Raw genomic sequence first — 27,740 nt, forward strand, 5'->3', positions numbered from 1 at the left:
GGAGAGCTTCTATACAGTAAAAAAACAAAACAAAACACCACGATCTGCCAGGGACTGCCCTGGAGGAGTGGGTGTCCCAGGACTGGGCCCAGCTTTTGGCCTTCTCTCAACAATTTCCCAACACTAGCTCCTGAGACCAAGCATGAGATACAGTCATGTGGCCAAAGAGCAGGGTTTGTCTAGCACTCTGGGAGGCCAAGGCAGGAGGATTGTTTGAGCTCAGGAGTTCAAGACCAGCCTGGGCTGGGCATGGTGGCTCACGCCTGTAATCCTAGCACTCTAGGAGGCCGAGGCGGGAGCATTGCTTAAGGTTAGGAGTTCGAAACCAGCCTGAGCGAGACCCCATCTCTACTAAAAATAGAAAGAAATTAATTGACCAACTAAAAATATATATACAAAAAATTAGTCAGGCATGGTGGTGCATGTCTGTAGTCCCAGCTACTGGTGAGGCTGAGGCAGTAGGATCGCTTGAGCCCAGGAGTTTGAGGTTGCTGTGAGCTAGGCTGATGCCACGGCACTCACTCTAGCCTGGGCAACAATGTGAGACTCTGTCTCAAAAAAAAAAAAAAAAAAAAAAGATCAGCCTGAACAAGAGTGAGACTCCATCTCTACTAAAAATAGAAAAAATTAGCCGGGGGACTAAAAATAGAAAAAAAATTAGCCAGGCATGGTGGCATATCCCTGTAGTCCCAGCTACTCAGGAGGCTGAGGCAGGAGACTCAGTTGGAGCCCAGGAGTTTGAGGCACGCCACGGCACTCTAGCCCAGGCAACAGAGCTAGACTCTGTTAAAAAAAAAAAAAAAAAAAAAAAAACACAAAACAGCAGGATTTGATACTCTCCATCCTTCATTCTACAGCTTCCCCTCTCTCCCCCTACATATTTCCTCCTTGACTGATCTGGGTTCAAATTTAGACTCTGACTCATACGAAATGTTATTTGGGGCATGTTGTGCAATCTCTCTAAGCTGTGGCTTCCTCATTTATAAAAGGGGCATGATACTCAAACTTATGCCCGTGTCCAGGGGATTCCCAGGATGTGACTTCAGTGCTATACCCAGGAGAGTCCCAGGCAACCCAGGAGGGTTGGTCACCTTAGGCTATTAGGAGGGTAATGTTGGTAAAGCATTTGTCACTGTACATGGCACATAGTAATTGCTTCATAAATAACTGTTATCCTTCTTACCTCAAATGTTTAAGAGTACCTTCTGTTTGCCATATTTTGTGTTAGACGCTGTTAACATAAATTACAAACATTTGTAGAATTCACTTTACAGTTTATAGAGCATTTTCATGTAGATGATCTCATTTGATCTTCACAACAGCCCTATTGGGGGGGAGTAAAACTTTTAATATCCCCGTTTTATAGGAGAGATAACTGGAGCTCAGAAAGATAAAGGACTTGTTCAAGGTCACTCAGCTCATAGATTGCTATGGCCTGAAAATTGTGTCTCCCTCCCACCTCATCCACCTGTTGAGGCCCTAACCCTAATGTGATAGTATTTGGAGATGGGGCCTTTGCGAGATAATTAGATTTAGATGACATCATGTGGGTGGAGCCCCAAGATGCGATTAGTGCCCATATAAGAGACTAGAGTGCATGCTCTCTCTCTCTTTACCATGTGAGGGTACTGTAATAAAGTGGCCATCTGCAAGCCAGGACGAGGGCCCTCACCAGACACTAAATCTGCCAGCACCCTGATCTTGGACCTCTGAGCCTCCAGAATTGTGAAAAATAATTATTTGTTGTTTAAGCCATTCAGTCTATGGTATTTTGTTATAGCAGCCAAGCTGACCAAGACATAGGTAAAGGGCAAAATGTGAATGTAAGTCCCTTGGCTCCAGAGCTTAAGGACTTTCACATCATATCACATTTTCTCTCTTACCACTTCTCCATACTAGTCCTAGTCTTCTTAGAGCTTCCTAATCACCGTGCCCCATTGCGTCTTCCCTCTGGCAGTCTCTTCACAGCCCTCACTCTCTATAACTGTCTGTTTAGATGCCTGCCTCCTCCTCTAGGCAGAGCCCCTGGGCTACTGATAGCTCCTGCTCCTTCTCCTCATCTTCAAGCAAGATTCCCCACAGCGGGCAACAGAAACAGATTCTGGCTGACTTAGGCAGAAAAGGAGTTGTTGAAAGGATAACAGGTAGCCCACAGAATCTCCTGGAGGGCCAAAGGACCAGACTTGGACCTCTCACTTCAAGATCAACTCCTAAGTTCACCATATAGAACTGGCTCAGTGAATACACGACAGTCACTGGGGAAGGGTTACCACAGCAGGCACCATCCAGGTAACAGATGCCAGACATGGGACTCTGCTGCTACAGCTGCTGCCTCTCCTTCCAGCCACAGTTCACACTGATTCTGCACACCTTGCTTCTCTGCCTACTAGCTTCCAATTCAAAGTCTATGTTGGCCTGGCGTGGTGGCTCACACCTGTAATCCTAGCACGTTGGGAGGCCAAGACTGGAGGACTACTTGAGGCCGGGAGTTTGAGATCAAAGTCTATCTAAGGCAGCTGTCTCTGATTTGCAGCACTTAAATCATGTGCCATGCCTTAGTTGCAAAGGATGCTGGAAAAGTGAGTCTGGCATTTTCAGTTCCTGTGGTAGGAAGCTGGCTGGCTGCCTCATAAAGTGGGGAACTCTCCAAACATGAAAAAGAAGCCCTAAACCTCATCAGCCCCAACAATGATAACAATGTGCTTTTCCAGTTTCCCTTTTCCAGTTTCTCTGCAGCTCCAGGCCGTCCACCTCCGAATTTCACATTCTATTTTATCTCAATATACCTTACTAAAATTATCCCAACTCCTGTGATTTAGTTCAAGGCGAACTCTAAAGTCCTTAAATAGTTTGCATATACTTTTACACAAGTATCTTAGGCCAGGTCCTCCAAGAAGCAGAGCCAGGATGGGATTAAATGTGCCAAGGATTTTGGCTGAGCGCAGTGGCTCACGCCTATAACCCTAGCACTTTGGGAGGTTGAGGTGAGAGGATCACTTAAGGCTAAGAGAGCGAGACCAGCCTGATCAAGTGAGATCCCACCTACAAAAAATAGAAAAATTAGCTGGGTGTGGTGGTGCACACCTGTAGTCCCAGCTACTTGGGAGACTGAGGCAGGAAGATCCCTTGGCCCACGAGTTTGAGTTTGCAGTGAGCTATGATGACGCCACTGCGCTCTAGCTGGGGTTACAGTGTGAGACCCAGTCTCAAAAAATAGAAAATAAATGTGGAAGAATTTTACTGAAAACACATGTGAAAAAAAAATGGAAGGGGAAGTTTAGTTGAGCCATAAATCTTCCAGGCAAGTCCAACCCTAAGTAAAGGAGAAAGGGAAGGGAGGTTGGGTGGACATGTTCTAGACTACCACGCAGTCTAAGGAAGGTTGGGCTGTCCTAAAGCCAAAGTTGGCCGTCAGAGGAGTCTGTGTCTCTCAGGAATGTACCTGCTTTCGTATCCCTGCTGTTCTCAGTCCTCCACTGGGAACAACCCACAGGAGGTGTCATCTCAGCACAAACTAGGCAATGGACTCTACTGAGCAAAATCTGGGGCCCTTGGTCTATCACACTCCTCCAGTTGGAGGTCTGCAAGGCACATTTTCAGGGTCCCTATAGCATGCTTTTCTCTCCACCTACAGTGTCCTCCATCCTGGTGTTTCTTTTTTTGGCCAACTCCTCTTGACCTCAGGCTTCAAGCCTCAAATCTCATCTTTGTGAAGTCTTCTTAGAGCTTCCTAATCACAGTGCCCCATGGCATCTTCCCTCTGGCAGTCTCCTCACAGCCCTCACTCTCTATAACTGTCTGTTTAGATGCCTGTGTCCTCCTCTAGGCAGAGCCCCTTGCCAATGGGAACCATTTTTGTATCCCCAACACTTGGCACGTCTTTAAATGGTGGGGCATGCATGAGCCAGTGGATAGAAGGGACAGATGGGTGGATACCACGTTGTCAGGCTCCTGCTCTCACTTACGCAATTCTGACTAGGTGAGATGCACTAAAATTGTCCTTCTCACGATCTCTCATAGCCATCGCTGCTGCTACGCCGCTAGTCCAAGCCCTCTTCTACCATCTACCATCTGGGCTGTGGCTGCAGCCCTCGAACTGACCTATACCCCGTCTCTCCTCCAGTCCATCCTCTGCACAGCATCAAAGCAATGTTCCATAGCTCTCCATGGAAATGAGGAAATCCAAACTGTTTGTTCTGAGCTCTAAGGCCCTTCATGATATGACTGTTGGTGACCTTTCTAGCCCTTCTCTGGCTGGGCCCCAAACTTCATGACAGTGTTGCCCATCATTTCCCTCAATACACTTGGCTGGTCCATGCCCCTACCTCCTCCCTTTTGCCCAACAAGGCAGCAACTCCCCTTTAAGACACTCCTTGAAGTTATTTCCGTGTAACTCCACTCCACAAAGAGAATCAATCAGTCACACCTTTGTGTCCTGTTGTACCCTGTCAGCGTGGGACCCATAACACTCCATCTTCCCCCTGCTCAACTGTGAGCTTCTGGAGGGCAGAGTAAGCGTTTTATTTGTTTCTGATCCCACGGGATTAGCAGAGGACTTGGCGAAGAGTTTTTAGGTATTTAATAAATGTTTATACAGTGGTCACAGGCATATATGAAGGATGAGTGTTTGAAGGACAGGTTAATTTGAAATATGTGCATTTTAATTGGGGTTATATATATGTATAAATGCCAGGTTTAAAAATGTTTTGTTTGTTGCTTGGTTGGTTGGCTGGCTTACCTAGCATCTGACCCCCTTTCTTTTTTTTTTTTCTTTTGGCATATTATGGGGGTACAGATTTTAAGGTTTCAATAAATGCCCATTTCCCCCCTCCCCCCAAAAGTCTGAGTCTCCATCATGACCATCCCCCAGATTGACCCCCTTTCTTATATTCAAGAATTGTCTAACCTGTGAGTTTTGGAGGGAGACAGATCTTGTCTCCCATTATAGAAGCGAAAAGGGCCAGATATTTGCTTTCCCAGAACTCCTTTACAACCAGGGTATGTACATATGATCCAGTCTCAATCAAGCAGGTACACGATCCCAGAGCTTTGATTAGGAAACTTGAGCTACAAAGTAGAGAGAATGAAGAGTTCACTGTGGCAGCCGTGGAGGCAGTGGCCATAACATCTAGGTTTGGGAGCAGCAATGCCAGGAGAGTGATTGGTGGCCTCTGAGTCCAGGGTTCAGGGCAGGGATAGAGGTGGCAATGGTGTCCTTACTGAATTGGTTCTGCAGCATGGCTTGGGCTGAGATAGTACCTATCCTGGCTACTTTTGTTTCTGCCATTTTTTAAACAGTTTTATCGAAATATAATTCGCATATTATACACTTTGCCCATTTAAAGTGTACAATTCAATGACTTTTAGTATATTTACAGATATGTGAGACTGTCACCATAGTCAATTTTAGAACATTCTTATAACCTCAAAAAGAAACTCCATACTCTTTAACTGCCACTTCCTACTCTTCACACCTCCCTAGCACTGAGCAACCACTAATCTACTTTCTGTCTATGGATTCCCCTATTCTGGACTTGCCTATGAATGGAATCACATAGTATGTAGTCGTTTGTGACTATCTTATTTTATTTAGCATAATGTTTTCAAGGCCCATCTATGTTGTAGCGTGTATCATCAGTACTTTATTGGTTTTTATGGCTGAATAATATCTCACCATATACCATACTTTGCTTATCCGTTCATCTGTTGATTGATACTTGGATTGCTTCCATGTTTTACTTATTACAAATAATGCTGCTGTGAACATTCATATACAAGTTTCTGTGTGGATATGTTTTAGTTTCCTGCCCATTTTTAAACCTAATTCTCCAGGGTTTCTGATGACTCCGTGAGCTATAGAAGATCATCTTAACAACTTTATTTCTTATTCAAATAAGATATTGATTTCTGCTCTTCATAACCATGAGGTGTTTACTCCCTTCCCTTGGGGCCAATTCCTTAGCCCCAGAACAGAAGGGCTATAATTGGCTGATGTGACACACTTCCCAGCTAATCTTCAGTGTTAAGGTTGGTCTTTCCCATACTTTGATGTAGAGAATTTCTCTCTCTCTCCTGAGAGAGAAAGTGACTTGCTTAAGGTCACACAAGCAGTCAGTGATAGAACTAGGATTAGAATGCAGAACTCCCCAAGCCAACTTAATGTTCTTTCCCCTCCACTATGCTTCCTTTCATCAGTTCAGCAAATATTTGTCAAGTCCTATGGCCATAGGATATGTGGAAGGAGCAGAGGATATAGAGTCCAAAGACATGATTTCTCCTCCTGGCATTGCCACTTCCTAGATTTACTCCAGGTCCCCGGGCCTCAACTATCTCATCCTAAAAAGTGGGAGTTGGAGGTTGGAGGCTGGCAGGGGAGAAGGATTGAATTAGAAGGTGCAATCTCAAATAACTACAGCCTCCAGAAGGTGTTACTGTTTCAGTTATTCAATTACATTTTATTCACTTACAATTTATACGATTTATGATTTATAGCAGAAACATTAATTTGCATTCCAAAGGACAAATTCTGTTGAAATTTTAGTCCTTTTTTCATTTTGTTGCTTTTTTTACCGCACATCTTTTCCATATAGCTCTTATTGTGCTTTATTTTCACAATGGCATCTTAGCTTGTGTTCTTGCAACACAAACACACTGTGCTTGCTTCATTTTCACAAAGAAACGTGTTCTTTGCCACCCCTCCTTTATTTGAAACTTGCAGTGCTCTCAGTCTAGGTCTTATTTTCTTACTTTTGTTGAAGACATGGTCAAGGAATATTTTACTATAAGTAAAAAAGTTTAGGAAAAATAATAGTACCAGTACCTTGATCAATGGCAAAAGAACTTGGCCTGTGTGTTGGGGAGAATGCAGGGAGTGGTAAGAACTAAGGGTGGTGATTGGACAAAAGATGGCAGCTAGATAATTAGATTTTTTAAAAAAAAATGACTGAAATATTATTTTACTATAAAATCCCCTATTCTTTAAATTCAGGCAATCAACCCACCTTCGTTATTATTCTCCATGGGAGGAAGGAGCACCAGCAGCTCCTAACAGGAGACAGCCAAAGGAGAGGCGACTCTGCCATCTGCTGCTCATTGATGGTATGTACCTGCCAGTCCTTTATTAGGGCTCAGGTGCCACCCTCATAAAGGCTCAGCTCTGGAAGGCCTTGTTGGGGACATAGACTCCCATATCTTCATTTTATGTTTGGGGTGTCTGGGGGCACATGGTGGTCTCAACATCTGGAAACCACGTTAGTTCCTAGGTAAAACCCACGAGCAGCATCTGTCCTGCAGTGAGCATCAGGCATGTGCTGGCACAGAGCCCAAAGTGTGGCTGGAGAAGGACGAGGGGAGAGGAGAAAGGGCTGCCATGGGAGTCGCCAAAGAAAGCTGGAGGCCACTGTGGAGCTCCAGGAAATGAGGAAAGGGCTAAGGCAAGAAAATGGAGAGAAAAGGGTGGATTTGAAAACAGTACATCTGGCTTTTGATTAAATGTGAAAAAAGAAGAAGAAAAAAATTTTTAAAAGTAGAAAAGAAAGAAAAAAGAATAATGAAAATATTAAAGAAAAAAAGAAAAGAAAACAGTATAGAAAGAAAATCAGACTTGCTAAGACACTGGATCTAGAGAACAGAGGGGTGGGACTGTCAGTGCCTGCCAATGAGTTGTACTTTGTGTTACTAGTTAATCTTCATAAAACCAGTTTGATCATTAATTAACTCCAGCCTCTTTTGACTTCATACTGAGATCAAGATACAAGGCAATTTATTACTGGGTGGACACTAAATAACTCTCCCACCCCCAGCCAGTCACCCCCACTAGTCTATTAGGAATCCTGCATTGGGTAGGAGTCAAGAAGTCTGAATATGAGTCCCAAGTTCAGTCATTTTCTGGCCATATGACCTTGGGGAAAGTCACTAAACACCTGGGAGTTTAGTTTTCTCATCTTTAGTTTACCCATCTGAACAGTGGAGCAATAACAATGGCTCCTTTTATGCTGAACCATGCTGCAAACGAGTGAATGTCAGATATCTAGCATCTTATTACATCCTTGCAACCCCAGCAAATGGGCACTACCACCACCCCTCTTGTTCAGATGAGGACACTAAAGTTCTGAGAGATGGAGTAGCTTGTCCAAGGCCACATAACTAGAAAGTGGCAGAGCTGTGATTCAAACCAAGACTGTTTAGCTCCAAAGCTTTATTGTTCTGAATCTCTGTCTCAATTATCTTTTGCTCTCAAATGACTCACCCTGAAACAGTGGCTTAAAACATCAATAATCCTATTAAGTTCACGATTCTATAGTACAGTATATTTACATAGCTCACAATTCTGGTCTTTGCCAGCTCAGCTGATCTGTGTTGGGTTCCCACATGGGTCTATGGTCAGCTGGGTGGTAGACGGATGATCTAGCATGGCTTTGCTCACATATTCGGTGGTTGGCAGTTGGCTAGAGCACCTTGATTTTCCCGCATATAGTCTCTCATCCTCCAGCAGGCTAGCTTAGGCTCATTCACATGGTGGTCTCAGGATGCTAAGCATAACAAGAGAAGGCAAGCCTCCATACTTAAGCATGTTTCTAGTCACAGCATATCACAAAGCCAAGCCAGAGTCAGTGTGGAAGGGCACTTTCAAAAAGCTTAGGTAGAGGGAAGTGGATAATTTTTGGCCATTTTACAATCTGCCATAACTGCTGTGCTATAATATCTGACTATCTCATACAGTTGATCAAATGAAATAAAAGATGTGAATCAGCTTTGTAAACTTCTATAAAACACCATCCAGATAACAGGTGTTATTTAATTTTTAGCACTATATTCCAGTAGTACCCCAAACTCAATATGTCTGATAATTATCTCCATTTTCCAGATGAGGAAACTGAAGTCCAGAGAGGTTAGGTGGCTTACAGATGGTCACACAGCCAGAATCTGAACAGAGATTCTGTGTGTGTGTGGTGCTGTTCAGCAACTTGATTCCTTATTTCTTTGTTCTCTAATCAGTTTTCCTGAGTAGGTCTTGTTTCTCCAACTTAACTCAGATTCCTTGGGGATTTGGAATATATCTTTTATTTCTTTTGTGGCCCCTGCTAGCATTGTACTAAACACACAGTAGGCACATGGTAGAGACTTATCAAATGACTGAATCATTCATTCCTGTATGTATTCCCTTTTTAAGCAAACATTTATTAAGCACCAATTATTACATATGTTCTGGACACTGGGAATACAGAAATAAATAACATACCATGCCTTTTTCTTAAGAAACTCACCTAGTAAAAGAAACAGTCAACCCAATACTGTAATCTAGTATGATGGGAGCTCAAAGGGCTACGATATCAAAGAGGAAGAGCCTTAAACTAGCCTGGAAGCCAGAGAAGGCACCTGCTTTCTTAATGGCAAAGGAAACTGGGGAGAGTACTTCTCAAGAGGGCATAGCATATGCAAAGACTTGTGAGAAATAACACAGTATGTGCAAGGGTTTATCAGTAATCTGTGTTGCTGGAGCATAGGTAAGAAACAAGGAGAGGTGAGGTTGAAGAGGTAAGAGGCTTAAACTTGATCTCAAAAGCACAGGGATCTGCCCAAGAGAAATGAAAACACGTTCACACAAAGACTTGCATGCAAATTTTTAGCAGCAGTTTTAGCACCAAAACTGGAAATAATCTATCATGTCTATCATGTAGTGAATAAATAAACATATGTATGGTACATTCATACAATAAAATACTACTTACTCAGCAATAAAAAGTAACAAACTGCTGATCTTTTACTAACATGAAAGAAGCTATATGAGTTTGCTTGGGCAGCCATAACAAAGTACCACAGACTGGGGGACCTAAATGGAATTAATTTTCTCACAGTTCTGGAGGTTAGAAGTTCAAGATCAAGGTGTTGGCAGAGTTGATTTCTCCTGAAGCCTTTTATTATTATTATTATTATATTTCTTTTTGAGAAAGAGTCTCACTCCGTTGCCCAGGCTAGATTGCCGTGGCATCAGCCTAGCTCACAGCAACCTCAAACTCCTGGGCTCAAGCCATCCTCCTGCCTCAGCCTCCCAAGTAGCTGGGACTACAGGCATGCACCACCATTTCCGGCTAATTTTTTAAAATATATTTTTAGTTGGCCAATTAATTTCTTTCTATTTTTTAGTAGAGATGGGGTCTGGCTCTTGCTCAGGCTGGTCTCCAACTCCTGAGCTCAAAAGATCTGCCTGCCTTGGCCTCCCAGAGTGCTAGGATTATAGGCCAGAAGCCTCTTTTTTTAACTTGCAGATAGCCATCTTCTCCCTGTGTCTTCACACAGTCTTCCCTATGCATATAGCTGTGTCTTAATCTCTCTTTATAAGGATACCAGTCATATTAGATTAAGGCCCACCCTAATGACCTTATTTTAACTGAAGTATCTCTTTAAAGACTATCTTCAAATACAGTCACATTCTGAGGTACTGGAGGTTAGGACTTCAACACATGAATTTGGGGGAGACATAATTCAGCCCACAACAGACACAAAAACTGCATATTGTGTGGTTCCATTTGTATGAAATTTCTAGGAAAGATAAAATTACAAAGACAGAAAGTAGATCAGTGGTTGCCAGGGCTGGGGTGGGAACAGGGATCAACTGCATTAAGTGGGGATTGAGGGCATGAAGGAATTTTGGGGGTGATGGAAGTGTTCTAATATTGGATTTTGGTGATGGCTGGACAACTGTATAAATTCACCAAAACTCAGCAGGGTACAGTGGCACACACATGGAGTCCCAGCTATTCAGGAGGCTGAGGCAAGAGGATCACTTGAGCCCAGGAGTTCAAGACCAGCTTGAGTAACGTAGCAAGACCTCATCTGTAAAAAAAATAAACGTACTAAAACTCAACCAAAATTCACTTAAAACAGGTGAATTTTATGTTAAGTATTCCTCAATAAATGAGTGGGAGCCCTGGAAGGAGCCGGGGTCAGGGGTAGAGTGGGTGTCAAAGTCAGTTTGGCATTTAGAGTTATCTTTCTGGGGGTGAGTGTGGAGGACAGGCTGGAGGACATGGAACTGTACACAGGGAGACTGGTGGGGAGGCTGAGCACATGCCTGTGCTCAGGGAGGGGAGTAAGGGTGGGAGCAAACCTGGCACCTGCTCTTAGGAGAGGTAATCTGTGGGAAGTGTGGCTCCTGGGTAAGGCCACAGAGGGAGGTCAGCTTCCTGGAGAAGGAAATGTCTTGTGAAAGTGCCCAGCAGATGGATGGCCACTTTGTCTGGCTTAATGGGGTTCTCAGAGGCAGAGATGTATGGACAGAGGCTGAGGATTTATTTCTGGGTATGAATCAGCTCTGAGAACAATGTGGGGTGGGGGCAGGTAGTCAGAAACCCCACCCTCCAGGATGGGAAATGAAGGCATTCCTCACTGACCTGCAACCCCACACTTCCCAGCCCCCTCTGACCACACAGCAATCTGGCAGCCCATTTGTGGCCTGACCATGACAATGCTTAACATGAATTACTGCTCCTTTCTGAGCTAAGCCCCAGCTGGATCAGGGACCAGAGATGAGTCAGACACAGGCCTGGCCTTGAGGAGCTCACAGCAAACTCAAGGAGAGAGATGTGTGAGGTGTGAACACCTCTTTAAATTTTTGAGCAACTGGGTGACAAAATATCCTGAGAAGAGATTAGGAGAATCTATGATAAACTACCTGAGGGTACATAGCCATAACCAAAACCTCTGACCACCTGGTGCTTGATGAGAGAGAGAAGATGGGATGGGATTACATGAGACAAGGGAGGTTTATACACACACACACACACACACACACACACACACACACACGTTTCTAATATGGGAAAGAGGGCTGATGGAAATACCCAGGGCTGGGATGCTGGCTGAAGGAAGGGAATTTTGGAAAGAAAAACCTTGGGTGGGAAGATTTAGGTGTGAAGTATGGTGACTGTGCAGTGTACCCGCCTCCCCCGACCACACACACTTCTCACACGCTCAATAACGCCACCCAAATCCCCAAATGCCTGCTGCAATCGGATTTCTTGTGGAAAACAGAATCTGGCCCAGCAGCACCATCTGAGCTATGTGTATAATCAGCACGAGGCTGTGAGAGGGATGGCAGGAGGAAGGTTCGGGAGCTTTCAAGCATAAAGGAATGGTGCGGAGTGGACGGCAGAGTCTCAGGCTGCAGGAAAACAGGAAGCAAAGGCTTGTGGCTGCAAGAGCACGTGCTGTCACGTGATGCCCGCACGACTGCAGTTTGACAGTGCTGAAGAGGGAGGTGGAAGCAGGACCAGACCCTGAAGGGCCTTGAACACTCCCTTCTTCTTTGCTAAGAAGTTGGAACTTTGTCCTAAAACCCATAGGGAACCACTGAAGGATTTTCAGCAGGGAGTAACATCATCAGATCTGTGCTTTAGAAACATCCTCCTGGAACTGGTGTTAAAGATGGACCCCGGCAGGGGAGTGCAGATTGGAAGAGAGATGAGGATGAGCATGGATTTCCTTTCTAAGCAGAAAGATAATTAAAAAAAAAAAAAAAGATGGCAGGAGACCTGATGGCAGGAGGGTCTGAAATAGCTTAGGTACAAGGGGATCAGAGGTGTGGTGGAGGTATCACAGAGAAAGGGGAAATGCAGAGAGTGAGTTGGGGAAGTCTATTATCTGATTTTGTTCTTTACTCCAGAGTCTTGAAGAAAATATTGAAAGATACACTTCAAATTAGTGAACCCAAAACATATGGAGAATTTTCTAAAGTACTGTGCGGAAGGTTGTACGTATAGGAATGTATAAAGCCTCCCTCTGGGATCTGCTGCAGCAGTGCTCTTTGCAGCTCTCCAGCCTGTTTAGGACCTGGGCTTGGTCCTAACTTTTGTTCCTAAAAGGTCACCTCTCTCCCCCCATTTCCAATCACTGGGCCTTTGAAGGAAGATGGATTTCCCCTTAGCTTATCAACAACTTGATTATTAGTCTATTATCAGCTTACCCTGATAATAGACTACATAGTAATTTCAATGGTGGAAGGAAAGTAGACAACACCTTCCACAAACAATATCCTGTAGCTCAACAAAAGGGATTATAGAGCAGAACAATATGTAATTCAATTTCATCCACCCATCTATCTATTCATTCAGACATTCAGTTATCAGTCAACAAATATTTGCTAAGTGCCTACCCTGTGCCAGCTTTGGCCACACAAACCCAGGCATGAAAAGACCTTTGAAGAATTCCTATGCTGTGGGAACAGAGGATTTACTGCGGGCCTTCCTGCAGATTATCGCCTTCTGGCCTTCGGTTCCTGCAGTCAGGCATCCCTCACCGAGGATGTTCTAGATGGAGGAGACCCTGCAGAGCCTGTCATAGCTTTTCTAGGACAAATGCCCACCACCATCTCCAGCCTTGTTGTTGAGGCAGACGAATTATGAAGCTCATGGCCATCTACACCCCCACCTACTTCCCCATTTCCACATGAGGAACTGGCCAGAGTTGTCTTCACCCTTTAGCTTCAGTTCTTCTCATTCTTCCTCAGTCCTTAATGTACCGAACCCAGGCTTTTGTGCCTCTCGATCCTCTGGCCAACGGAGGCCACATCCAAAGCATTCGTCTCAATCCATACCCTGTGCTATTGCGGGGAGGCATTTGATGCTGTCGGTAATCCCCTCTTTCAAACTCACTTATTTTGTCTCCACACTGAGCCCACCCCAGTGCTCCTTCTCCCTCTCAGTTCCCTTTTAAAGCCTTTCCTCTTTTGCTTGTCCTGTAACTGCTGGTGTTCCTGGGTTCTGCCTTCAGCTCTGTCCCTGGGTGATCTAATCCACCTGCCCTCGCCCTGTGGTAGCCGCAGTTACCATCTGTAAATTGTGCATCCCCAATCTAAGCCTGCATCTGAGCATAGGCACAGCCCACAGCCTACTAGACGTCTCCAGTTGGGTGCACCCTGCTCATTTCCTCTCTTATAACATGATCTTTTAACTGTCTGTTAGCTTACTTTTCTCCAACCAGGGCCATATGTCTCTGTGTTCTACTGTATCTCATATGTATACTGAGCTCATAGAAAAAACTCAATGAACAATAGTGGAATGAATGAATGAGCATTTGTCCAAGAGGAACCTGCCCACTGGTTGCTTAGTACCCTGAAAAAGATTTTGATAATATGAGATTTAAAAGAAAAAAAACAAAAACTGAAATTGGTTAAGAAAATCAGGTTCTAACATTTAGGAATTACAAAATGGGGGAAGTGTTGAGAAAATCTGTAGTTATTGATGGGGCCAAGGCTGGGTGTAGTGGTAGAGATGAACCATGGCAACTGCAGCTGTGTTTAAACTAAAATCATGAGGAAGTAGAAACTGTGGTTAAGGCAAAGAAGAAAACAGAGCAGTCATACAGAAAGAAGGAGTGGTGTCAAGAGGGAGACAAGGGGCAGAGAGAACAGCCCACCCCATCAGGACCGTGTCTGGAATGGCCTTTGCCTTTCTTTATTCAACGCTAAATCTGAGCCTGCCCGGCATTTCCTCAGGATGTCTTCTTGACCAGCAGCGTTTGGGGACCAGAAAGCAATGGTTTTTGAGAAATGGATCGATCATATGCTTCTTTTTAACCCTGAATGGCAACCTCCCACCTCCACACACACACTTTAAAAATTCAAAAATGAGGTGGTTAAGGCAAAACTTCTCATAACCAGTTTCCAATTATCTTCACTTCTACCGTCACTACTCCAAAGTACCCTCCCAGCCCCCAAGGCAAGGGAGAAAGGAAAAAAATATACAAGACATGGGTAGTGTCCTCCTGCTGTTTTTCTGAACGTCTGAGGCAACAAAGGTAGAACTGTGAACCTCTGGCAATCGAGCTGAGGAATAAACCAGCTGGGGTGTGAGCGTGGCTGGGGACAGGGCGGGGTGGTGTAGGTGTGAGACACAGGAACTATGTCTGGGCGTCCTCTTGGCTCACTCAGTTTTTGTACCTGAGGGATTTTATATAGATTTTTTATAGAGCTGATAAGGTTTTAGAACAAACACCTAATGCTTATCTCAAGGTCCTTGGCTCTTGCCTTGCCCGCTGTCAGGAAGGTTGAGGTGTCCTGGCCTTGGCAGCTGTGCATTCCATAAGACAGTCTATGTAAGATACACGTGTTCCCATAAAATGACTTTTTAATTTTTTTCAATTAATTATTTATTCATTTATTTTGAGACAGAGTCTCACTCTGTTGCCCCAGGTAGAGTGCAGTGGTGTCATCATAGCTCACTGTAACCTTCAGCTCCTGGGCTCAAGTGATCCTTGTGCCTCAGCCTCCCCAGTAGCTGGAACAACAGGCACACGCCAAGACACCTGGCTAATTTTTCCATTTTTAGTAGAGACGGGGGGCGGGGAGTGTCTCACTCTTGCTCAGGCTGATCTCGAACTCCTGACCTCGAGTTATCCGCCTGCCTTGGCCTCCCAGAGTGCTAGGATTACAGGTGTGAGCCACCACGCCCAGCCTAAAACAACTTTTTAAAAGAGGAAATACAGGCTTGTTATGTATTGTTAAAAGCTATAATAAAGACAGCACTCTGATTTCCTTTCTTACATATGTTGCCTAATGTGAAAGGAGGGATTACCCCGTGTCTAGCCCTGGATACCCAAGTCCAAAGTTTTTCCCATATTTCCTCTTCAGGCTGGGTTATCTGCCTCCTGAAGATTCCCGTGGGACTTTGTGAATTTCTCTCACACTGTATTGCTCTTTACTCTCCACAGACTGTAGACTCCCAGAAATGAAGACTATGCTGTGTCCCCATTAGTCCCACGGGGCCTGGTATATAGGAGGCCTTTAGCATTGTTTGTTGAGTGAATAAATGAATGGATGATCTAATTACTAAATACATTATTGTCAGTAAGTCCTGGGCTCCTGGGCTCCTGGGCTCCTGGGCTCCTGGGCTCCTGGGCCCCCAGGACTGTGGACTTTTTAATCTTGTACTCCCTGGTTCTGACCTGTTACCCTGCCTGGAATGTCATCCCCAAGAAACCTGTGGCAGCCTGAAGCCCAGCTAGCTGGTGGGGTTCCTGAATTGCTATTATGGGCCTCCTTTCCTGGCAAGAGTGTTGCCCCCTTTCCGCATTCTGAATCTGGGGATCCTGCCTGCATGTAGGTTTATTGCTCCTCACCCCACTTCAATATTGAGCCCTGTTTAGATTTCCCACTCCATGCCCTATTGGAATTATTAGGCCCTCTGATTCCAATCATTTCTGGGATGAAATGCAATGAATTGAGATGAAGAAGAAAGAAGAGATCAGCCTTCTGACAACAACCTTAGGTTCTTTTTTGAGGCATGGAGGCTGAGGAGTCTTAATTCTATGGCTCCCACTGCTGGTGTCACCTGACACCAACGTCCCCAACAGTTTTGTCTGGCGTCTCCTTTGGTTAGCAAATACTTTGGCTGATTGATTGTTCTGGTTTCTGGAGAACTGCTCTTGTTCACAACATGTGGTACCTATGTTAAGCTTCATCCTTAAGGAATAGGGAGTGAGGTTTTGAGACTCTGTCTCGAAAAAAAAGTTAAAAAAAAAAGAAAGACTCCTGTAAAAATTCAAACACATATAAAGAAAAAAGTATATAAAGAAGAACACAAAAAGCAGCCAAATGCTATCACCTAAAGACAAGCACAGTGTTAAGAACAAGGCTTTTGGGCACACTCGGGCTGGAAACACATCCCCACCACTTACTACCTACATGGTTTGAGACAAATTACTTAACTTCTCTGAGCTCCAGTTTCTTTATCTGTACAATAGGGATAATAATTTAAGCTATGTGGTATCTATAAAATAGGGATAATAGAAGGTAAGTAATAATATTTAGGCTGGGTGTGGTGGCTCACGCCTGTAATCCTAGCACTCTGGGAGGCCAAGGCAGGCGGATTGCTCCAGGTCAAGAGTTCGAAACCAGCCTGAGGGAGACCCCGTCTCTACTATAAATAGAAATTAATTGGCCAACTAATATATAGAGAAAAAATGAGCCAGGCATGGTGGTGCATGCCTGTAGTCCCAGCTACTTGGGAGGCTGAGGCAGTAGGATCGCTTGAGCCCAGGAGTTTGAGGTTGCTGTGAGCTAGGCTGACGCCACAGCACTCACTCTAGCCTGGGCAACAAAGCGAGACTCTGTCTCAAAAAAAAAAAAAAAAAAAAAGTACTTAATAGATTATTTTGAAGATTAAATCTGAATATTTAAGTAAAAGACATGGTACCTACACACTATCTCAGATCTCCTTGTTTCTTAAATTAGTGTTTTTTCCCTTAAATATGTCTTTAGTGTAATTGCATTTTGCATTTAAGTCAATAAATACTCATTGAGAACCTATAAATGCTAGTGTTAGGTTTGGTGGAGGGTGAACAGGTGGCAATGAGGTGGCTAAGGGCAGATAGCAGGAACTGAACTGTAGCTAGGAACCAAACTGTGGCTAGGAACTGTTCCTTGGTGGGAACATACACAGTAAAAAGTTCCTAGTAACCTTTAACTGAGGTAGAATTTATTACCATCTAATTAGCATAACATGGGTGGAGCTTCATGGAGAATTCTAGAAGACACATGTGCAGAAAGGGGAACTGTTATATAACCTACCTTGTTATGTAACCTGTCATGTGATAACACCAACTTGTCAATCACCCCCAAAGGCAGGAAATGGCAACCAACCCTCCCAGAGGAAAGGCGGGACAAACGAGTGGGCTTGTAACAGGCAACATGTGTTCAGTCTCCTCAATATCCACTGGGGAGACTGACCTGTTCCACTCTCTCTGGAACGTATTTTCCCTTTATGTAAGCTTCCTTTACTTTCTTTCTATCTTTTATGTGATAAACTATATTAATTTGCTCTGTGTGATCACTCGCTCATTGGCTCCACTTGGTACCAGTACACATTCTTGATACCGGGAACGGGGGACCAGGAAACATCCGCACAGGTGAACCTAACACTAGTCTTATTGTTGTTGTTGTTGTCATTATTATTATATTAGGATGAGGCTAGTTCTAAAATTCTACTTGGTTATTTGCTTTAAGGAAACTTTGTCTTAGAACCTATATGGAGTTGTTTCCTATCCACTCTTCCCATTAACACAACATTGATCTCAAATCTAGGCCCTTTTTTGGTGAAGGGATAATAGAATCTAACAGGATTGTTTAAGGACGAAATGAGTCACTATGTGAGGTACCCGTGACATGGTAGGTGCTCTAGAAATGATAATTATTATCTGAGCAATGTACATGAGTGAAAAGACTATCTTCATCTGTCGTTTATGGGAGTAAAAGTACAGAGGAATCCTCTTTTCTGATTTACTTTTGACCCTAAAACTAAGCCTTCAGGCATTACCTAGATAAAACACTAATCTCCTGGACACAGTCCTAGGCTTATTGACTGGCATTTGCCTGCTGTAGTTTTCTTCTGAACCTAATCATAGATCCACATATACCCCCGACCTTCCCTTAACCCTAACTCCTGACTTGAAAACTTCCAAGATTTAACTTCTGTCTGCCTGGACTCTAATGTTCCTACATCATGTAGATGCTCAACATATCCCATTGTTACTTGGTTTCTACTGAAAACAATTCTCATTTGACGGATGTGCACAGGGATTCCTAAGTTCTGCAATACACTGTATTAGAGTTCACTATGCTTATTGGTTTTCTATATGCAGTTGTAAACTAATAATGAGACAGCAAAACATAGTGTTTAAGATCATGGATGCTGCCGCTAGACTGCCTAGTTTACAATCTTGGCTCTGTAATGTGACCTTGAACAAGTTATTTAACCTCTCTGTGCCAACGTTTATTTATCTGAGAAAAGTGGATAATAACATGTCTTACTTTAGGGTTGTTATGGAGCTTAGATGGTTTAACATTTGTAAAGCACTTGGAATAGAGTCTGGCACATAGTTAGTGGAATATAAGTGTTTGTTATATAATAATAGTTACCATTTATGGAGCACTTAGCTATCTTTGAGGCACAGAACATGTTACTTTCAACCCCTTAAATCAAGCAAGGTGGAGAAATTTAATATTAATATTTACAGTAGTGTGTGACAGCTGGCTGGTACTTGCTTGTGACAGCTGAATGTTAAATTTTCAGAAAGTCAGTTTTAAACAGAGCCGTTACTAAAAAGTATACAAATTTACAATCAAATAAATTATGTTAAAAACAAATGTCACTGGGATAGCCTGACAAAGCAGTTGAAAAAACCTTAACAGTTTTTTGTTTGTTTTTAACAATTCTTTTTAGTAGTTATCATTTAGAAGCACAGCTGTTCAAGGACACCAGGTGGCCCAAATGTTATAAACAGCCATGTGACCTCTCTTGCCTGATGTCAGAAGTCTAGACCTGCAGAAGGCCAGAGCAAATCCCAGCAGGCAATCTTTATTATGTTTAAATAATTTAAAAACCACTCTCTCAAGTGAGAATCGATGATTTTCTATACATGTGATATATAAGAAACATGTATGTAAACTATGTCTGTGCATCCTAAACTCTACCCTGTATATGTTTACATACTTCCTCTGTCCCATACCTTTTTAAAAACTCCCACATCTCCCTTTGCTTAGGGAGAAGACACCTTTAGAGCACAAGCTCACCCTTCTCCATTCTTTGTCCAAAGAATAAGAAAAAACTTGAATGCCTTACCAATTGGATGTTCTTTCCTTATAGCTGATCTGATTTGTCTTTTCAGTAAGACAAAGACAATAAATATTCAAATTTCATCACTTCCTAAGTGTTTTACTACATTTTATTACTATCTATGCCCTTAAGGTTATTTATATTTATTGTATCTGTGGTAGTGTTAGGGACAGGTGCAGGCTGGCAGCACTAACCACAGGAAAATAATAAGGGGGCAGAAATGAGGAGGCCACTGAGCATTTAGAACCAAACCCGCAACAGCAGGAACTTGAGGTTAGGGACTTTTCACAGCTAGAAGCATACAGAGAAACTAGGAGCTCATGTCCAGAGGTAACCTTTGTGACCTCTGGTAAGGCATTATACATTAGCATAGTAAAAATCACACCCACTAGCACCATGACAATTTACAAATGTCATGACAACCCCTGTAAGTTACCCTATAAGGATAAAATTGGCAAGGGCCCTTAGCTCTAAGAACTCTCCACCTTTTCCCAGGAAAATAATGACTATTACACCTACCATTTAGCACATCATAAGGTGTAGACATAAGAGTAGAAGTGTGGTAAAACCTCAGGGTCTTCCCCACTCCCAGAGACAGACTCACTTCCCCTCAGGAAATGTACTTTCACTTTGTATGCTGAAAAGCCTGCAATAAAAGCTGTTTGTGTAGAAGTGCTACGTGTCTGTCATCACTTTGTTGCACTGGCCCTGCTCCAGGACAACACCCCTGAAAAATCAACCCTGACAGTGGAAGTAATGGTCTGATACTGTACATTTCTTCCTAACTCTGCATTTGATGACATCAATATCTATAGCTTGAAATCTGCTATGTGGAGTATTTATAACACAGAAGTTGGCAACCACTACAAATCAGGGCTTTCTTTCACTGCACACCACTGGACATTATGTCCATCTTTTAAGATGATGAAATTGAAAACTACAGAGATTAAATGATTTGCCACACATCTAGGAAGTGATAAAGCTGGGATTCAAACACAGGTTTTTGTTTGCTTACTTATTTTTTAAAAGAAAAATTGTTTCCCAAGCCCACATGCTTTCCATTCAACCACCCTTCCCTGAACATACAAATACCCAAGCTGGGTAGGCCTCAGGCACAGAAACAGAAAAACTATCCCTTTTTTCCCCCTCCATCTCCCCAACCCTTATTGTACACACACAACCCCTAGCCTACCTGCTCCTGTGCTAAGATGTGCTCATTCCTTTCTGGTCCCATTATCCCAACCCATTTGATAATCTCATCACTGCCTTGCCTGTGGTCCTTTTTTGCCTGTTATCCCTTCTTCCCAGAATCTTCTTTATTTTGTCCGAAGTTAAGACTAAACCCATTATTTCTAATACTGCTGCCTATTTTCTATTTTCCTGATTTGAGGAGGCTTGACACCACAGTTAAGATTCCTTTCAGAGGATTGAAGAATATTTAAAATAAAATAAAATAAAATAAGATTTCCTCAAATAATCAAGTCCTTTAAACTTTTGGTTAATGTAAACATCCATATAGAGAACTATATGTACATATCAGAAGCGTACAACTCAGATCATTTTCACAAATTCAATATACCTACATATCAGTACCCAGATCAAGAAGCCTCCTCATATTCCTTTCAGTTCCTACTCTCCCAAGGGTAACCACTAAGCTGGCTTCTAAAAGTCATGCGACTCTTAATATTGGCATATCTAGGACTGGTTTGGGCTGGGTACTCTATACAGTATTATCATCTGCTCCTTTTTGGCAGGAGGGTAGTATCAAGACTCTTCTCTGGTCAATTATCTTATTCCCCACTCCTGTGGAGCAATGACAAAAGACCTAAATTCTGATTCCAGTACAACCATTTAATAACCCTGTGACCCTGGAAAATCAGTTATATTATACTTCTTCTCTCTGAGCCTCAGCAATCCACTCTCTAAAACTCTCACAACACAATCCATTTGCAGTATTGCTATGAGGACTAAATGAAGTATCACTCTCAAAGCACCAAGTACAGTGTGCCTGGTATATAATGTAGTAGCCAACTATTTCTGACTTTATTGTGTGCAGGCACAGCATGAGGGCTTTATGTATGTTATCTAATTTATAACTCTGGCCAAATTTGATTCATCTGCACCCAGTCTTTCACCTCTCAGTCAAGGGCATCACCACTTACCTAAATCTAGGTATTTTCCTTGATTCCTGTTTTTTCCACACTCCACTCCTCTAATTCATCAACAGGTTTTGTGAACTCTAAAAGAAAACTCCAATCACTCAGTTCTCTCAATTTCCAGTATCACTACCCAATTTAAGCCACTACTATGCTTCACTGTATCTCCACAAGAATGTAAGTTACATGTGAACAGGCACTGTGTATTATTGATCACAGCTGTAGTCCCAGCACTACGGTGTCTGGCTCTTCCTAGTAGGCTTCTGCTAACTATGACTTGAATGAATGCATGTTGCAACAAACCTTTGAAGTGAGTATTATTATTATCCTCATTTTATAGATGAGGAAACAGGCTCCCAGTGGTTAAATAACTTACCCAAAGTCACACAACAATTAGCCAAACCAGAACTCAAATACAGGTAGTCTAACTTAGAGTCTGCTTGCTTACCCTCTATATGCTGTTGTACCGAACTACACTGGCATATGGTGAAGTCAATTATGAAGGGTTTTTTGTCTAATAATAGAAATTTTTGTTGAATACTTAAAGTTTTCCTGAGAATAAAGTTCATGCGCCTCTTCAGACAGCCTCTTAGGTACAGCGTGATTTGGTTTCTGTTTCTCCGGTCTCATCTCTCCTCATTGTCTTCTTCTCTCCACATTCCAGCTATATTGAACTCTTTTCTATTCCTAGCAAATATCCTGTCTCTATCCGAAACACTACCTCTCTTTTATCGCCTCTGGAGAACCTTCCCTAATTTCTCAATTCTCCGGGATTTTAACAGGCAGCACTTTACCCCAGCAGACACCACTACTAAAATTACTTGTTTTAGTAGTCCCTAAAAATTACTTATTTTAGTAGTCCCTCCTAATCTGCGCTTCAGTCACCTGAGGTCAACCGTAGTAGGAAAATATTACATACGATAAGAAATTTGGGGAGACCACATTTACTATTATTAGACTATATTGTTATGATTGTTCTATTTTATTATCAGTTGCTATTGTTAATCTCTTATTGTGACTAATTTATAAATTAAACTTTATCATAGGTATGTACACAAAGGAAAAAAAACATAACTACAGTCCTGCTTTGGTATACCTAAATCCCTGCATATTCAAGTCCCCCAGTTTGCCCTTAGGACCTTGCATATAGGAAAAGTCAGCCCTCCCTATACTGGGGTTTCGCATCCTACAGTATCAATCGCATTTGGTTGGAAAAAACCTGCGTGCAAGTGGACCCATGAAGTGGAAACCCGTGGTGTTCAAGGTCAACTGTGAATGTCGGGTCCCATACTATCCGTGGCTTCAGGTATCTGATAGGGGCTCTTAAAACGTATCCCCTCCCACCCCGCGGATAAGAGGGGATTACTGTCTTTCCGTCTTTATTGTCCACTGCTGTGCCTCCAGTGCCTAAGAAACGCCTGGAATACAATAGGTACGTAATGAATATTTGCTGAATAAAGAAAGGTATCAAAGGGCAAGGATTAGTTTATCCATTTACAGGTGGAAAGGCTGTGGCTCCTACAGGTGAGGTGTTTTGTCAGGATCAGTCGTTTAGGGGCAGAAGTGAAATCTGAAACCTTGCCTCCAACTACTCTCCCCGACCTAGCCGGTCCTCCCAGCCCCTCCCTTCAGCAGTTCCCACTAGTTCCGCCTACTTCAGCCTGCGCCGTCTCCGTGACTAGTTTGACCCTCGGACGGCCGCCGTAACGCGTTGCCTCCGTTGCCGTGGGAAACGACCCCGGACGTGGGAGGGAGCAAAGACGTTTCCCGCCGGCGGGAGCTGCGGCTGTGGCTGAGAGAGGGGCTCAGAGTCAGCGGGTTCCAACGCTGCAGCACCATGGCGGACCAGTTTTATTTGGAAAATATAGACGAGTTCGTCACGGACCAAAATAAGATCGTGAGGAGATATGACTGGGAAACGCGGGCGTGTGACTGGGGTGCTGGGCCTGGCTAGGGCGGCGGGGGCCTTGACCCCTCTGCTTGTGGCCCCGTGGGAGCTGGCCAGAGGGAGACAGGTCCCCATGCCTCGTGCCCTAGGGCGAGCCAGGACCTGCCGCGGAGGTCCTCTGACACGCGCAAGTCCGAGTCCCTTGGGTGGGCGTGCTGAGAACAGTGCCCGGGGGAGGGGCCACGGAGATTGGGCGGGGAGAGGGGGCGTTGGTTGAGAGTATTTCTAAGGCTTCCCGACACCTACCTTACAAGGTGGTTGGCGTTTAAAGCTCTAAGTTTACAGCTGAGGAAATTGTGTCGTATCGAGGTTAAGCGACAAGTTGTTTAACCTGCAGACACACGGTTTTCTCTCCCTGGAAATACAAGCATGGATAGAGGCTTGACCCGCCCACAGGGGCGTTGTAAAGATTAAGTGGGGCGATGGATGTGGGTGCACTTTGCAGACCGTGATGATTGAGTGCCTGCTGTGTGCCAAGGCATTTTGGATACACATTATTGCATTTAATCTTTACAGTGACCCCCGCCACCGACACCCCACTCTGGTCAATGGTAATATCCCTAGAAGAGGAAATTGAAGCAGAGGGGCCAAATAATTTGTTTATTTACTGTTAGTAAGAGATAGGCAGTTTTCGAAGGTAGGTCTGCCCTTCCACTAATGCTTTCTGCTACATTACACTGCCTAATCTATGTAAGTCTTCAAATTACTGGAAGCTGAGCATTTAGCATTGGAAGAGACTTTGAAAGATGAGAGAGTCACAGGCATACTGGGTCAAGGAAGGATGAAGCCTTGTTACCTGTAGTTCTCAGTGTAATTTCTGACAAAATATTCATACACTTTATTCATTCTTTTCCTGACCCATGCACCACCTGTTTGTATGGCTGCAGCTTTCCTTAGAAGTTTTTGAGTCATACATTTCAAAATTAGCTAGCTTTTGGGTGAGTTTTAGAATAGCTTTTGGTGGTGGCCCCCCCAAAAAGACAAAATGTGAAGAAAGGGCCTAAGTAAAACAAGGAATGGGAGGAATATGAGAGATTTCTCTGTTATGTATATTCAGTCTGCCTTTTTAGATTCTTTGTCATTAATCAGTCTGTGAAACAAACTTATTAGCATTTGTAAGATAAATAACTTGGTCCTGCCTGCTCAGATAGATAGTTCTTGGCAAAACTTGGGTGGCATCTATTATAGTTTATAAGGCATAATCATCTAGAATAGCCCCTTTGGACTGATCTGCACTCTGGAGTCATGTAATAAAACATTTTTAAAATTCTTTCTTACAGGTGACATACAAATGGCTGAGCTATACGCTAGGGGTTCATGTAAACCAGGCCAAACAGTAAGTCCAATTTTAATCATATTGGAGTTTTTTATTTTTTGCTTTGCTTTGTTTTTAACTCTACAGATAGCCTCTAGATTAGAACTAATTTTCCGTTTTCTGGGTAAATGGGAAAGAATTCTGTTTTTACCATCTTTCACTACTTTTTGTCTCATTTAGGAGATTGGTGGACTTGTACGCAAATGTGTGATGATAAATTTACTGGATTTATTTGCAGCCTTCATCTCTGGTTAACATCGCTTTGTTACTTCAAATTGATTAAATGGGCTAGCCAGTTCTGTTTGCATGATTTATGTTTGTTTTGTACGTCTTCACTACATTTTCACATATGCTCCTTAGGCTCATCTCTGGGTGTTATTAAAATACTTTCAAAATGAGGTCAACAGGTGTTTGACACAGCTGTATGACAGTACAAGATGGGAAGAACTGTTTAAGTGAAACTAAAAAGAGTGTTTAGGATGGTACAGATCATTGCCCTTCTTGAATTTTGCCATATCACCTTTTCTTGCTGAAACTTGTGGTCTCTCTTGAGGCCAAAAGGGAAAAGGCAAGCTTTGAATTAACTTTAGAATTTTTTGACCTGCAAAGGTATAGATATTGTCTGTGTCCCAAGGGGAAGAATTGGTGAACAGGCTGAGGACACATATATTGAGTTAAATGCTCATTTAGTTTGTTTTATTCCTAAGGGTGGTCTGATTTTTCTCTATTTCTTGAGTCATAGAAACTTTCTTTGAGTCATAAGAACATTCCACAAGTCTTAGAAAGTCCCAGATCTCTGGAATAGTTTGATCTGATTTTATCTGTGTTATTATTAGATAGGTCCAGGAGTCTGATTTTGACTGTGATGTTTAAGCTTTCAAGACCTAAAATTCTTAGCCTAGAGATGGATTTGGACTGGTTTTGATTATCCGAGATTGTCCAAGACCAGTCCTGGCCCAAACCCAGGTAACTTTGCGAATGGACACCTATATAAGAGTCATTGTTGTGGTTATGGAATTTAAATAGACAGTGAAGCAACTGTTAGTATATAAGCTTGTTGGGTCTGAAAGATGCATATTGAGGATTGGAGTTCTCTAAAGATGAAATAAAGATGCCTGCAATTTTGAGACAGAGTCTTGGCATCAGCCTAGCTCACAGTGACCTCAAACTCCTGGGCTCAAGTAATCCTCCTGCTTCAGCTTCCCGAGTAGCTGGGATTACAGGTGCTCACTACTATACCTGGCTAATTTTTTGTTTCTATTTTTAGTAGAGATAAGGTCTCACTCTTGCTCTGGCTGGTCTCCAACTCCTGACCTCAAGCCGTCCTTCCGCCTCAGCCTCCCAGAGTGCTAGGATTACAGGCATGATCCACCACACCTGGCTGGGTTTTTTTTTGTTTTTTTTGAGACAGGGTCTCACTCTGTTGCTCAGGCTGGAGTGCAGTGCTGCAGTCATAGCTCACTGTAACCTTGAACTTCTGGGCTCAAGTGATCTTCCTGCCTCAGCCTTTGGTGTAGCTAGAATAGCCACCACAGCCCAGCAAAATTTTTTTGTGTGTTTTGTAGAGATAAAGGTCTCACTGTGTTGCCCAGGCTGGTCTTGAACTCCTAGGCCCAAGTGATGCTCCCACCTTGACTTCCAAAGTGCTGGAATTACAGGTGTGAGTCACCATGCCCAATCTAACTATAATTTTTATAGCATTAACACACTGTCTAGCTCCTCTCCATCTAGTCAACTTCATCCCATATCACTTTCTACCTCACTTTTTATATTCTAGCCATATTTGCTTTTCTCTTCAAATATGTGAAACTTGTTTTCACTCTAGGATCTTTGTACCCTCTGCCTAGAATGCCCTTTTAGCTGCCCTTATCCTTCAGGTTTCAGCTCATATGTTACATGTTGCTTCTTAAAAGGAGCCTGGCCTAATCCTCTGTTTCAACTATCCCCACACTTTCCTAACTCTTTGTCATATCATTCTATTAATTTCTTTCATAATTCTTGTTTAAAAGGATATTTTGATATGTAATTCATGTGCCATATACCCATTTAAAGTGTACAATTCAATGGTTTTTAGTATATTCCTGGAATTGTGCTATCATTACCACAATCAGTTTTAGAACATTTTCATCACCCCAAAAAGAAATCAGATACCCATTATCAATCAGTCACTGACCATCCCTCCCCAAAACCACTCCCTCAAGCCTGACAGCCATTAATCTTTCTGTCTATAGATTTGCCTATTCTGGACATTTCATGTAAATGGAATCACATACAGTTTTGTATGTCTGGTTTCTTTCTCTCAGCATAATGTTTTCAAGGTTTCTCAATGTTACAGCATATATCAGTACTTAATTTCTTTTTATGGCTAAATAATATTCCATTATATGGTATATTAGTTTCCTAGGGCTACCATAACAAAATGCTACAAATTAGGTGGCTGAAAACAATAGCAATTTATTGTCTTACAGTCTTGGAAGCTAAAAATCCCTAATCAGGTTTTTTTGCAGGGTCATGCTCTCTCTGAAACCTATGGGAAAGAATCCTTCCTTACCTCTTCCCACCTTCTTGTGGTTTTCTGGCAATCTTTGGCATTTCTTGGCTTGTAGCTGCATAACTGCAATCTCTGCCTTCTTCATCACATGGCATTCTCCCTGTGTATATCTTCACATAGCTGTCTTATAAGGATGCCAGTCATTGGATTACTCCCATAT

General features: G+C 43.0%; 1 protein-coding gene across 5 annotated transcripts in view; it reads left to right on the top strand.

The window, feature by feature from the left end:
* The window catches only part of POLD3 (DNA polymerase delta 3, accessory subunit), a 103,419-nt gene that overhangs the window by 34,534 nt on the left and 41,145 nt on the right, over positions 1 to 27,740 (top strand). For 2 of the 5 annotated variants that reach the window (XM_012745081.2, XM_012745083.2), the window contains exons 1-2: positions 23,408 to 23,663; positions 24,995 to 25,050. In XM_012745081.2, coding sequence (XP_012600535.1) covers positions 23,604 to 23,663; positions 24,995 to 25,050 — 116 coding nt within the window. In that variant the 5' untranslated portion in view covers positions 23,408 to 23,603. Of the gene's footprint in view, positions 1 to 6,977; positions 7,099 to 23,407; positions 23,664 to 24,994; positions 25,051 to 27,740 lie in introns of those variants that run through there. The other 3 variants (XM_012745080.3, XM_012745084.3, XM_012745085.3) reach the window with 3 other exon arrangements.

Source organism: Microcebus murinus, chromosome 4, assembly GCF_040939455.1.
Source record: "Microcebus murinus isolate Inina chromosome 4, M.murinus_Inina_mat1.0, whole genome shotgun sequence".
Taxonomy (NCBI): Eukaryota; Metazoa; Chordata; class Mammalia; order Primates; family Cheirogaleidae; genus Microcebus; species Microcebus murinus.